A 14127-nucleotide genomic window follows, 5' to 3' on the forward strand; every position below is an offset into this window, starting at 1 on the left:
AGAGAAATTGAAAAATCAATTGGAAAGAGAAATTTGCTATAGTCCCAGCAGGTTCTCCAAAGGCAGCACAAAGTTGTGAGCCGGCGGTGAGAACAAAAGTAAGGAGGTTTTTTATGTTTTGATTAAAAATATTGTTTTTTTCAAAGCAAGTTTCATTCTATAGTAATTCACCTAACAATTTAAAATAGGGATGATTAAACTCTTTTTGGTGGGAATCTTTGTTTCTGGCACATATAAGAATTTTGATTTAGCAGTTATGAATCTTTATACTCTTGATTTAGAGTGTGTAGTGTGTTTCCAGATGACAATGGCCCTGGAATGCTATAATGATTTCACATTAACTGGTGCTTTGTCACCTAACTGACACCATAAACACTCACATAGATGCTTCATTGTTCTCTTTGTTGGTGAAGAAACAGAATTAGAAAAACACAGAGCAACAGACTTCAAAGGTCACATAAGTCCCCAGACAGCTGGCCCCAAGGATACTAGACTTCACGGCTGGTCACTGCTCATAGCAGCCTTTTGCTTGCCTGCGCCAACTTCCCCAGATGTAAGAACTATCTGGAAAGGTCAAACAATTTTTTAAAACTGTGTATTTTTAAAGCAGCTTCATGGTGCAATTTTCAATGCCATCCCGTTCTAACAGACACATGAAGTCAACTGTCATTGTCACTGCGCATCAAGTTTCTGGTGACAATCATGTGAGATGCACTCTTTCATCTCCCACTGTCTACCAAGGCAAGGAAATTTTGCATGTCAAAATAGGCAGACCCGAGATGGTCCACAGAACCCATTCACTCATGACACACAACGCCCTAAAGGGCTTCTGTCTAGATCAGTTGGCATTGTTCTTTCCCTTGGGTTACTCAAGTGTGATGTGACAGACATGATTTGAAATAGAGGGCCATGATTTATCCTGCCTGCCTAGACACATTTGAATTGTCAAAGATATGTTTCAAGTACGGTGGGAACTGGTTTCAACCCGGAGACAGGTTGAGGTATTAGAGCAGACATGTTGTTCCCCTGACTCCTTCTTGTTTACTGTGGAATGAACTTGGGTGTGGGACTGCAGGTCATGGAACACAGCACGGAGACCAGGCAGAATCCCGTTTCTGGGGAGAATGTTGGCTGTGGGAAAGGAAGTAAATGGCTCTGGGGAGCTGGGATGAGGCTCCATTCCAACGCTGGCAGAGGGAGCTGGCACCTGGGGGACTTCCATCTACCCGAGGTGGGAGGGCCCTGGCCAAGGGCCCACATTCCTCTGTCAGACCTGGCAGTTGGCTGTCACTTCCCTGGGCTTGCTTAATACTCCGGTCTTGTCCTCCTCCGGCCACTGAACTAGACCTGCTGCGAAGAATGTGTCTTTGGCAAGGGAGATCTATGAAGGAAGAGGAAGAGCAAGGCCCAGGCCACTACTACTGAGCAAAACAGGCAGCCTGCAAATGGGGCTTTGTCTTCTGCCTTGACCTTGTCTAGGAAAACCAACCCACAGACTTCAAATTATTAAGTAAAATCAAGCAGTGCAATCTGAGACACACTGCCGTCCACACTCCTATGATTCCCTTCACCTTCCGGTTCCACGCACAGGATTGCTGGGAAATGCAGAAGGAGAAAATATCATAAATTCCTTCCCTCTCTAAAGTACTAGAACTGTGGGAATATTCCTGCTCTTTAGGTGCAAACTGAAGTGGCAGAAGACAATGGTCTTGGGCTGCAGTGACAGCTCATCCAGTGAGGTCCTTGTCCTGTAGGCATGGTGGCTTGGCCCGATCAATCCCCAGAGTTCATAGCTTCAAAAAACTAGATGTGAGGGTATATGACTTTAATCCCGTGGACACAGAATCATCTTCGAGGCTGACTGGCCACCCAGCTTGACTATTTTGTGAAGTTTAGGCTAGTGAGAGACTATTTCAAAAGGAAGGGAGAGAGGGAGGGAGTAAGGGAGAGAGGGAGGGAGGGAAGGAGGGAGGGAGGGAAAAAAAGGGAAGGAGGAGGGAGGGAGAAATGAAGTGTGGAAAGAAGGAAGAAGAAAAAGAGATTGGTAGATAATTAGATAGATAGATAGATAGATAGATAGATAGATAGATAGATAGATAGATAGATAGATAGATAGGCAAATAAAAAGATCAATGTTGACCTGTTTTTTTTGTTTGTGTTTTTTTTTTCGAGACAGTTTCAGCATAGTCTGGCTGGTCTGGAACTACGTAGACCAGACTGGCCTTGAACTCACAGAGATCTGCTAGTCTCTGTTGGAATTAAAGGCATGCACCACCATCCCTGGTTTAACTTTATGTTTTATTTAAATATCAGTCCTTCCCAACTTGGTTTGAAGTACTGACAACAGTGGTTCACATTCTCAAGGATTTCTTACGTGAATGCTTTTGTACACTTTCATCAGTTATTCAGTCCTGTCCAGTGATAGCCCATAGCACCTGAGGAGTGGGAGCTGAAGCTATCCTTTGGCCTACACACACACACACACACACACACACACACACACACACACACACACACATACACACACACCCTCACATGCACATACACACAAAAAAACATCCTCTCAGGCTCCTAAACTACCCAGCCCAATCCTGCAGGTACCTATGCACTATTGGGCGCTACCGAGGGCAGTGAAAGTTCTAGCTCATTCAGTTACAGTTATTAGCTAATCATAGTTCCACAGTTCACAACCCACCATTCACTGTGATGAACTCATTCACTAACTTCATATTTTTCTGTGATTTACTTCAACTTCATAATGTTTGTTTTTTCCTTTTGCCAAATGTGCCTTCTAAATAAAGCAGTCAGTCCTGCATCAATGAGATGCCAAAGCTGACAAAAAAAATAATGCATTTGTTTTCAAACTCCCTGATTGCTCCAGGAGTAGGGGGGCCAGGGAGGTGAGAAGCCTCTGCGTGCACATGATGAACAGCTGCAAGCGAGGCTGTTTATGAATCCTTGCAGCAACAGATGCTATGGTGACTTCAGGAAGCATCGGAGGGTAAAGGCTGTTCATGTGTTCCAGATGATGGCCATACCATCTTGGCCATGCCTGGGGCCATCTTTGCAGCCATATATAATTGATGACCTTCCTCTAGGAATCTGTACCCAGCAAAGGTGAAGGGAGGCAAACTGGGCAGTTTTCCAGACACCTCATGGTGATTCTAATGCGCAGTGGAGAGTGAGGCCTGCTGAGCGGACCACATGTGGCACAGAATGCAGGGCGGCCCAGACACCCTCAGCATGGGGGTGAGACAGCCATCCCCACTGCTGACTCACAGTGATGACCTTTACCCAGATTTTACCCTCCATAGGCCAAAGGAACCTGCCTCATTTGTTCCCACTCTCTGGGATCAGTATGTGTCTAATGACTGGTGAAGGGGAAAGAGCCATAGAGGCCTACCCCAGTTACTACCCCCACACGAGGAAGCCCCATGTGGTGAATGTACCTAACCATCTATTTGCATGCTATAAGGAAACACTTGGTCCCTCATAATTCCAAAGACTAGGGACTCAAAGCTTTTGTGGCCAACTGCTGAAAAGCAACCTAGACAAGTGTGATAGTTAATACCGATTGTCAACTTGACAAGGTCAAGAATCACCTAAGAGACATATTTCTGGGCATGCCTGGAAGAGTCACTAAATTAGGTCCATTGACAGGGAAATGCCCACTGTGAGTGAAGGCAGCACCATTCCATGGACTGGGGCCGTGGACTGAGTTCAAACAGGGAAGCGAGCTGAGTGTCAGTGTTCACCCCGCTTCCTGACTTCAGATGGAAGGCAGGCATCACTTCGCATCCCACCATGCCCCCGACTTCACATCCCGCCATGTCTCCCCACGGTGGTGAACTGTATCTTCACACCATGAGATAAAGCAAAGACTTTCTTCCTTAATCTGCTTTGGTTGGTATTTTTTGGCCACAAGAAAGTAAATAACATCAGAAGTCACATGATTTATTAAAATCCACAACTACAAGACCTACTTTCCCAAGTGTGAAGATTCAATAAGATAATGTAAATAAAAACTATGAAACGGATAAAATATTGATAGTTACCATTAAGATGTCCTTCATTCCAAAATCACTACATATTATATGAAAAAAAAAAAAGATGGAAAAAGGGTTTTTATCTCCAAATGTGTATGGGACACTTTTTACTGCATATATTCAAAGACTTTAAATAGTGGATTCTAATAACTCTGATGATTTTGCTACCTTTACATAGAGCTCAAATAGCCACCCCCCAAAAAAATCATTAGTTTTAGAGGCCAAACAACTCAGCAAGGGAGGGAAAGAAAGTTCCTCCAGACCATACTGGGTACAATCAGGATGTGTGGCCATAGTCTGTCCAATCAACAGTGCGGGCATGAGTCTACATCCACAAACACAGTGAAGATGGACCACTAACTCACACAAAATACAAAAATACCTCAAAGTGAATCAAAGACACAAATAGTAACAGATAAAACAAAAAGAATTATTGGGACAGCAAGATAGCTCGGTGGGTTGTGTGCACCTACACACATGCGCACACACACACACACACACACACACACACACACACACATACACACACACTAAACTAAAAAAATAACATTTTTAAAATAAAATTCCTAGAAGAAAATATTCCTGAAAGTCTGACAGCGACAAGGTGCTCGCTGCCAATCCTGACCACCTGCGTTGGATTCCTGGGCCCCACGTGGTAGGAGAAGAGCGCACAGAACTTTACTCTGCACTCCATTCTGGACCGTGGCATGTGCTGTGTGGGGTGCACCATGTGCATGCATGCGCAACAGTGGTGTTATTAAAATGAACAGACAAGGCAACTGGCTAGGCCAGCTACTCTGTGACTGCACCGAGCTGCTGAACTGCTCACTTCACTGCGGGACTGCACAGTATATGGATATGATTAGAATAAGCTGTTGGGAAGTAATTCCATGCGCTAAAGAAAGATGACATTTGGAAATGAGAAATTAAATATAGCTCTGTGGCAACGTTTCTGTATGCTCTGCTTTGTCTGTGTGAGCATAGTTCACTATCTGCCATGAACTAACTCAGATCATAAGCCCCACATGTGGGAAAGAGGCAGGCTGGGAAGCTGACGGTTCCCACCAAGATAAACTGAATAGTTCTCAGCAACTGACTCACAAGACAGCTAAGAGGAGTCCATTTTCAACGCCAGCTTTTGTGGCCAGCTCCTCAGAGAAGCAAAAGCAGCTACAGCAGTTTGGTTAGAACTTCTGTTCAAAGTGAACTTACCTGTGGGCTTTCAGGATTCTCTGGGCAATAGCATCGCCCACCTTGTTGAACACGACTTTATCATCGGCGCAGCTTATGAAAAATTGGTTCTGTGAGAAAAATAGGACACTTGGGTAAGGCCGTGTTTTCTCTGGGAGATGTGTAGAATGAGGGAGCCAATACTATATCGGTGACGGGGAAAATGGCTCACACAAGGATATGTGTACATGGTCATGTGTGTGGGTACATGTGTTTGTGATGGTCAGTGTACCCATGTGTGCATGGTCATGTGTGGACACATGTGTTTGTACTAGTCAGTGTGTCTCTGTGTGTGTGGTCATGTGTGTGGGCACATGTGTTTGTGCTGGCCAGAGTGTCCATGTGTGCATGGTCATGTGTGTGGGCACAGTGTTAGAGTGCCATCTGTGCTTGTGGAGGTCCTGGCTGACCTCCGGAGTCCCCCTTGATCTCTCTCCATGTGAATCTAGAACTTCCTGAGAGAATTAGTCTAGCAAGCCCGTTTGCTCCAGCAATCTCCTGTCTCCACTTTGCAAGTAAGGGCAGGCCTCTGTGCTCACCCAGCATTTATGTACGTGCTAAGGAGCTGAGCTCTGATCCTTCAAAATTGCATAAAAAGGGATTTCTCCAAGAAGTCATCTCCCCAGCTCTCAAATCTCTTGTGTGTGTGTGTGTGTGTCTGTGTGTGTGTATGTATGTATGTATATGTATACCCACATATGTATCTTTTGTGCACACATATCATGTATATGATATACCATATACATTATATCAAATCTATCTTGTGTATACATGGATGTATATATTAATATATACATATATTTATATATATACATATATTAATAAAATAGAATGAAAAGAGGCTTTATTTCAAGTACTTCTGTTATTCATAGATCTATAACACATTCTTCTACACTATTGTCAGAAAATAACTCCATTATTATCCTAATGATACAAAGGATTTTTATTGCTGCATAAAAGAATGTTAAAAATAACCAATAAGTATTATGAGTTCTGCTTATTGAAATTACAACACAACTGTATTTTTTTACAAATCATCTCAAGGAATACCTTGAAGTATGATAGCAATACCATTTTTTTTTTTTTTGAGTTCACGAGATTTTACGCAGCAGGGCACAAATAGGCACGACGCCTCCAGGAGACAACTTGCAGGAAGGCATTGTGCAGAACCTCTTCTGAGAATATGATTCAAACAACTCTTGCCACAAAGAAGGGTAGCATGTCTCATCAGCTACAAGGATAGACTGTCACATGCCATGGTTTGCTTTCTCTCTCCCTCCCTACCACTCCCCACCTCTTTTTTGAGGATTTAGATAAATGCTGACCTCTCACCCTGATGAACATCACCAGAGAAACGTCCACAACCATGAATGCCCACACAGCACTGCTGACCTCATGCAATGTCATGTAATAATCATGATGGTCAACTTGATGGAATTTAGAATCACCATGGAAACCAGCCCATGGGCTTATTCAGATTATAGGGAATCTATAGGTATTACAGGGAATACCCACCCTAAATGTGGAGAGCACCATTCGACAAACTGGGACCACAGGCTGATTGTAAAGGAGAGGAACTATCACCCACTTCCTGACTGTGCCACCGCCTGCTCCCGCTCCCGTGAGTTCCCTGCTGTGAAGGCCTTTATTCTTCAGAACGCGAGCCCAAACAAACCCTTGCCGCCTCAATTGCTTTTGTCAGCTACCTTACCACAGCAACAAGAAAAGCAGCTGAGATGCCGGTGTTAACGCTACTTTTAAAAGGAAACAAAATGACAGGATGCTGGATGGTGCGGTAACAGCATCATCCTCACAGCTAATGACAACAAATGTCTTATTAAACTCCCGAGTGGGCTTCCCTGATTTCCACTAATACCCTTTATCTGCAGCATGATCCCGTGTGGAATACACACACATTTAGGCTGCTAATATTTTTAATTAGCTTTCTCTTCAAGTCTGAGAAATGAGTCGAGCTACAAGTGTTTGCTGATGTTTTAATCAACTGTTGCTCTACGGAAGGGAGGAGTAGCAGGACTCTAGGAGAAGGAAAGCAGGGCTCAGATGGTTTCCCTGACAACCCATTTCTGCTAAACGTTCTATTTTTATTCAATGGAAAAATAAAACCAGGATAAAGGAGGGAGATATGAGTTGGTTTGCATCTCCCCCTCCTTATTGGGATTCTTTCTTTTGCTCAGGGGTTCCAAAGAGTCTGTACTATTTCTGTGTCTATTTTGAAGTTCAATTAAAGTTCCCACACTAAACTGGATGCTCTCAGACTTTCTCATGGACTCTGAACTCAGAGTCCTCACATCCCCCATTCCCATATTCCCTTCCCTGTCTTTTCCTGCTCCAGGATTCCCCACAGCAGAGGTATTCTGTCAGTCCTCTGTGTGAGCAACTTATTCTGTGTTCATGCTTTATGCTAGACCTTCTAACCATACCCCAGTGAAAACTCCCACATCCATGCTGGGGTTGTTTCAGCGAAAGATGTATTCATCAGCTGACAGATGTCAGTACCACAAGGGTTTGCAAGACTCCATTAGCCTTGAGTTAATGATGGTGCAGAGTGAATTCAGGTATGCCGGGAGGTGGAAATACAAATGACGTCAATCAATATTTCCGTGGAATTCTTCATAACTCAGTTCATGTTTATTAAGGAATCCTGAACCGGGGTCCCTACAGTCTTGTACGATACTTGGTGCCCTGGTCTGTTGTTTTTATGTTGTTGTTGTTGTTGTTGTTTTGTTTTGTTTGTTTGTGAGCTCAACAGAAACTAAAGTTATCTAGAAAGAGGAACCTCAGCTGAGAAAATGCCTCCATTAGATTGCCCATAGGTAAGTAATTGTGGGAGTATTTTCTCGATTGATGATTGACATGGGAGCCTCCAGCCTTTCACAGGGCAATGCCACATTGCCAACCCTGTGCAAGTAGTCCTGGGTAAGACAGGAAAGCAGGATGAACCAGCCTTGAGAAGTAACCAGTAAGCCATGCTCCTCATGGGCTCTGCTTCAGTTCCCGCCTCCAAGCTCCCGTGCCCCTCTTAAGTTCTGCCCCGCCTTCCCTCAATGACAAGCTGTGGAAATGTAATCCAAATAAACTCTGTCCCTCCCCCTAGACTGCTCAGGGTCATGGTGTTTATCATGACAACAGGAACTAAGACACCTGGGAAGGCAGGCTGTGGAACTGACTCACTGACTACTTACTTCAATGTAGATGTAGTGCTTGCTGTTCTCGATTACATAGACATAGGCAGTGTGGATGGACTCCTCGTGGTGCTTTATCCCAGCAGACCAATCAGCTGCTGATCGGAGCAACTGCAAGACAACAGCAACAAGCAAACATGAGACAACAGAGAAGGCACCATCTGAACCGATGTGATGAAGTCACTCCTTCTAAAGCAATGATCACAGTGGCTGAGTCCCACATGGTCCAAGGGAGAGCTGGAGCACACACAGAATACACCCTTGTGATAGCTCATCTTTGCTGTCAGCATGTCACACCTGGGGAGAATGAAACTCAACTGAAGAACTGCCTCCATCATCCTGAACCGTGGCCAAGTCTCTGGGCATCTTCTTGATCTCTAATTGATGCAGGAGGACCAGACCTGCTGTGAGCAATGCCATCCCTAGGCAGGAGGGCCTGGGCGCCAAGGAGCTAGCCAGTAAGCTGTGTTTCTCCATGGTTCCTGCTTCAACTCTTGTTTCGGCTTCCCTGAATGATGGACCGAAACCTGTAAGATGTAATAAAGTCTTTTCTCTCCAATGTCTTTTGGCCATGGCATTTATCATAGCAGTAGAGAAGCACACTAAAACAGCATCCTTCCATCCAGCAGAATTTTAATTCAGAACTTGAAGACTTTAGCTCTGGTTCCTACAAGGAATATTTGGAAGACTTATTCAGGTCACTACAATTACTATAGTTTTGTCGTTTTCCCTATGACAGTCCTTCAGCTGCACCTACATACAGGCCAAGGACCCTGATGTAGGGAAGAGAATAATGACTGATGTGTGTACCAGCAAGCCTCAGACCTAGAAAGCAGTATGCACTGGTAACTAATGATGGCGCATTAGCAGGTGCATTTGAGCTACAGCAGACCACATCAGAGATGTGACCACGGCTATGCATGGCAGGGGTTGGGGTGGGGAACACTGGCGGCATCCCATGGCCTTCCCAAAACACGATGACCTTCACCTGGTAGTCCCCCCAGTATTTTAACTATTGCAGTATGACTTTTACATATAGTAAGCACTTAGTATACACGTCTTGGCTATCTTAAGTAACTGCGTATCATCGCAGAAGACTCACCCTCACCGGAAGCCTGAGCAGGTAGCAGTCATTACAGTGTTTGTCTGGAATACACAAAGCCCTATTTGCCATAGTACCCACAAACCAGATGTCATCGGCACATATCTGTGATCCCAGCATGTGGAGAGTGGAGGCGGGAGGCTCAGAAGGTCAAATCATCTTTGGCTACATAGTGAGCTTAAGGCAAGCCTGGACTACATGAGACCCCAACCCACAAAAGTACAAGTGAGAAAAAGAGAAAGTGGGAGGGTGAAAGGGGGAGGAGAACTATAAAATATATTTGTTGTTTCTAATTTTAGGTGAATGTTGAAACTGTTCCTTATCTGATATGGGGTATCACTAGACAGCACTCCCCAACACACGCTGCCGTATTCCAATCTTATCAGGTAAACACATGTAAATATGAGAAACAGAAGTGTAATCATGATCAAGAACCAAGTTAAAATGGTCCAGGAAATAACAAGATCTCCAATGAACTGCATAATTAGTCACCTGATAGAAATAAAGTTTAAACCAAAGTTTCAACTCTTGGTCTCTTTAATTTAATGGAAGATGTTACTGCTAGTAGCGTGAGCCGAGAATGAGGGCTGCATTGGGAAGGTTCTCAGGGAAACACATCCTCACTGAAGTCTGTAACACCGGAGACAGCCAGCCAGACCCACAGCTCCAGGTTATAACTTTAGCACCTTCGCCTGGACCATTCCAATGCCATGGAGGCTGCATCCCTCTCCTGAACAACTGAGTGCACACTCCTTGTGTCCCCCCTCCTCTGCTCTCCTTTCTCTACCTCCCAGCCCTTCCTTTCCTCTCTGAACTGCTGTTGCTAAGACAAAATGACAGGACAAACAAGTTGGTGTCACCATAGGGAGATCCCCTTTGTGTGTTAACCTAAAATCTTAATTATAAATCCCAACATGGAAATAAATGTGTGTGCACTTAATAATGCAGAGCTCTGTCACGTCAGCAGCTGAACTGATAAGCAGCCCTGGCAGGAAGCCCTCGCCTCCCTCTGAGATCCAGAAACCCACAGTTGCTTTTCTTTCTCACTCAAAACCTGCTCTGAGTCAAAGACAAAACCCATGCATGAAAGATAAAAATTAGCAGCAACCAGATGTCATAACAGGGGTCAACTCGCATGTCGTATCAATTTGGACTGTCTTCCAAATTATAATGAAAAGAAATTCTTGGGGCAGGTACACTGATAGGCAGCTCTGATTAGCCACGCCTGCCAGGAAGAAAAGCAGGAAGGTCAGGTGTCGTTTTACACGAGCAACAGGTGATCAGAGGCATTTAAAAGTTTAAAGTCAACCTGTACACCCAGAAAACACACCCCATTGTGTGGGAGAGACCTATGCCAAAGTGGAGGCTCTCAAAATGCTCACAGCAACCACATAGAAGAAGTTGCCTGACTCCTGAAGACTCATGGTTGTGAATCCCATGGCCTAAGTCCAAGCTTTTACTTATGATGGGAAGTCACTTCACTAAAAGCAGTCTTATCTGGGGGCAACTTCAGAGTTAAATTTAAGCAAGAGAGGAAAAAAAAAAAACCTACTTAGGATTACCAGTCGTTGACTCTCGTGATTAGCTCAAACATGCCTGTCACTACAAAGCAACAGAAACTAACTTCCTTCTGGCCCTGCCTGCCTGTTTGTCTATGGAACCTGAAGCCGGAGAATCACCCTAACTGCTCTGCATCTTCGATGGTCGAGAAAGTTCTGGAGTCGCCGAGAACATCAAACATGTGCTCATTCATTTCTGTTTGGTTTTTACTTGAGAATCACTCTCCTCTTTTGTTTCCTTTGTCTCACCTGCTTGTCTCGTGTTTCTAGTTTTGAAACAAAATAATAGAGACAAATCTCGGAGTCATTGCCCCACATGCAAAAAACGTACCTCTCATGTCCTGGGAATAAGATCTAACCATTCTTTTCAGACCGCAAAGTTGAGTATGCAGCATGAAAATGGCATAGATCTGACTTGATGACTTAGGGACAAAATCATAACTAGGACTAGAAATTTCCTTTGTACAGTGTCCTATTTTTAAAACTAAAAATAACCTTCTCATTAACCACAACCCTTACCCTGCCACACAATGGGCCTAAGATGAATACTTAAAAAATAGAAATGTGTCTTGCAGGAAACCTTCAGGAGATTCTTAGTAGCTGTCTAAAGTTTCTCCTTTTCCACCAAAATGCTTCTAGTCCCTGTAAGTTCAGTGTATGTATGCATATACATACAGATAATTAATTAATTAATTAATTGATTGATTGATTGATTAATAAATTAATAATCTTGATTCCTTGTTACTTCCCTAAGTGTTCAATTGAATTATGGCAAAGATTGCTTAGGACAAAAGCATGTGTGTGTATGTCTGTATGTGCACAAACACATGCGTGTGTGCATGTTTGTGTGTGCATGTGTGTGTGTGCATGTGTGCGTGCGCGCATATGCCTGTCCTTCAGGGTGAGGCTGGCATCCATTCCTGCGGATGCCCCCAAATGGCAGAGTCTAAGGAGAAAAGGAAGTACTCCCAAGATGGAGCCTTACTCCACTCCTGGCTAAAACAACCACAGCTGAGGAAGCAAAGACATTGACCGAGGTGTCTGTCTCCTTCTCATGTTCCCTCCTTTAACAACCCCTGTGTCTGAGGGACTGCCGCTCATTTGGCTACGCAGTTTTCGCAAGAATAGCCTTTTTACCAGTGCCAAAGGAAGAAGTCAGTCTCAGGGCTGAGGGAGAAAAAGAAAACATAGTGTTTAAATAGAGATTCAAGGGGGAAAGCACAGGGGGCTGAGCTTGTGGATATGTGTGTGTGGTTGGCGCTTTGGAGAACCAAAAAGATATAAAAGAAAGGCAGGCAATGGGAGATGGTCCTAAAGGATGTGACATTGTCACCTTGCTGGGGCCTCTGTGGTTACGGTTGCCCTGGGACATACTGGGAACAGGGTCCACCTCCAGCACTTACAACCTCAGCGCTGAAGCCACAGTGCAGGAAATCAGGGCTCATTCCCACCACTCACCCGTGTAGGTTGTTTGGTTTTGAGAGGCAGCATTTCATTCTACAGGCAAGGGTGGTCTTTTACTGGTGGGCTATCCTCCTGCCTCAGCCTTTTAAGTACTGGGAGTAGAAGTAAGCACTCCCATGCTGGGAACTGAACTCAGAACCTCTGAAAAAGCAGAGCTCTTAGGCGTTGAACCATCCCTCCAGGTCCTTTTCCTCCATTTCAATAAATAAAAGATGTAAAGATTTTGACTTAGAATCCTTTTAGTGACCCATCCAAAGTCAACTTCTTCATTGCAAACTTTTGAAACACAAGAGCAGCGGTTCTCAACTTGTGGGTCATGGTCCCTTTGGGAGTCGAAGAACCCTTTCAGGGGGATCAGATATCCCACATATCAGGCATTTACATTATTGTTCATAACAGTAGCAAAATTACACTTATATAGTAACAGTGAAAATAATTTTAAGGTAGGGATCACCAGGACACGAGGAACTGCGTGAAGGGGCCGCAGTGGTAGGAAAGGTGAGGACCACTGGACTAGAGAAACCATCAAAGAGAGGACCTGGAAAGAACGGAGAATGTTTTCCCAGTGGGGGATTTTGTTGGTTTTTGTTTTCTGTTTTGAGACAGGGTTTCACACACCACATGCTGTACCTGAACTCATTATGTAGACAAGGATGATCTTGAATTTCTGTTCCTCCTGCTTCTGCTTCCCTGGTGCTAAGATCACAGGTGTGCACCACCATACTTTATTTGTTTAATTGTTGAAGAATTTTACATATTCAGAGAGCCTGTTTTGATCAAGTCCAGCCCTCCCCTCTGCTCTCCCTCCTCCCTCTAGTCCTTCCCCTATCTATACCACTCCTCCCTTGTGTTAGTTTGAGACCCACTGAGGCCACTTAGTGCTGCCGGTCTATGCAGGGGTGCAGGGCTGTACACTGGATATGTGTGCTCTTTCTGATCAGTGTGCAGAGAATGAGAGGCTGTGGGGTGCTCCGTTCTAAGTGGGACATCTGTATCATCGTGTCTCTGGCAGCTGCATATGTGAACCCCAGTGGCTGTGATGACCTGCACAAGACCAAGATCAGACAGCACCCTAGTATGGGGTGGGGAGTGGAGGTAACAGAGTTAAGGTGATCCTGGCGGTTGGAGGTCAGTTTCCTTTAGGGGTTTTGTAGTGTTCTGGATCAAACCCCAGGACCACTCTATGAACTGAGCTACACACAGCCCCGCGGCACCCTTCCAGTGCTTTGTGTGTCCTAGGTTTTCTACTCATCACCACCCAATCTTGGTCCATGGAAAGGATGGATAGCATTGTTAGCCCTGATTTACAAAAGAAGAAAATACATACAGAGAAGTGAAGCAATTTACCCAAGACTCACAGCTAGCAAGCGGCAGAGCTTGGTTCTAGAACCCACATCTTCTTAATCCATATCATGATGCTCATTTGTAGGTATGAAAAGGCCTCTTAAGTCATTAAGTAAACCATGCTCTAAACCTCTGTAAAGGGTCAGGATTGTCTGCTGGGCAGAGCCCTGGGATCCATC

The 14127-nt window shown here is 44.5% G+C and overlaps 1 protein-coding gene across 9 annotated transcripts in view; it reads right to left on the reverse strand.

Moving 5' to 3' along the window:
- Positions 1 to 14127, reverse strand: part of Pld1 (phospholipase D1) — a 209617-nt gene that overhangs the window by 45788 nt on the left and 149702 nt on the right. For all 9 annotated transcript variants that reach the window (XM_038347016.1, XM_038347015.1, XM_038347018.1 and 6 more), the window contains 2 exons: positions 8480 to 8590; positions 5259 to 5347 (listed from right to left, as the gene is read on the reverse strand). In XM_038347016.1, coding sequence (XP_038202944.1) covers positions 5259 to 5347; positions 8480 to 8590 — 200 coding nt within the window. The remainder of the gene's footprint in view (positions 1 to 5258; positions 5348 to 8479; positions 8591 to 14127) is intronic.

The sequence above is a fragment of the Arvicola amphibius genome, chromosome 11 (assembly GCF_903992535.2).
Source record: "Arvicola amphibius chromosome 11, mArvAmp1.2, whole genome shotgun sequence".
NCBI classification, from domain to species: Eukaryota; Metazoa; Chordata; class Mammalia; order Rodentia; family Cricetidae; genus Arvicola; species Arvicola amphibius.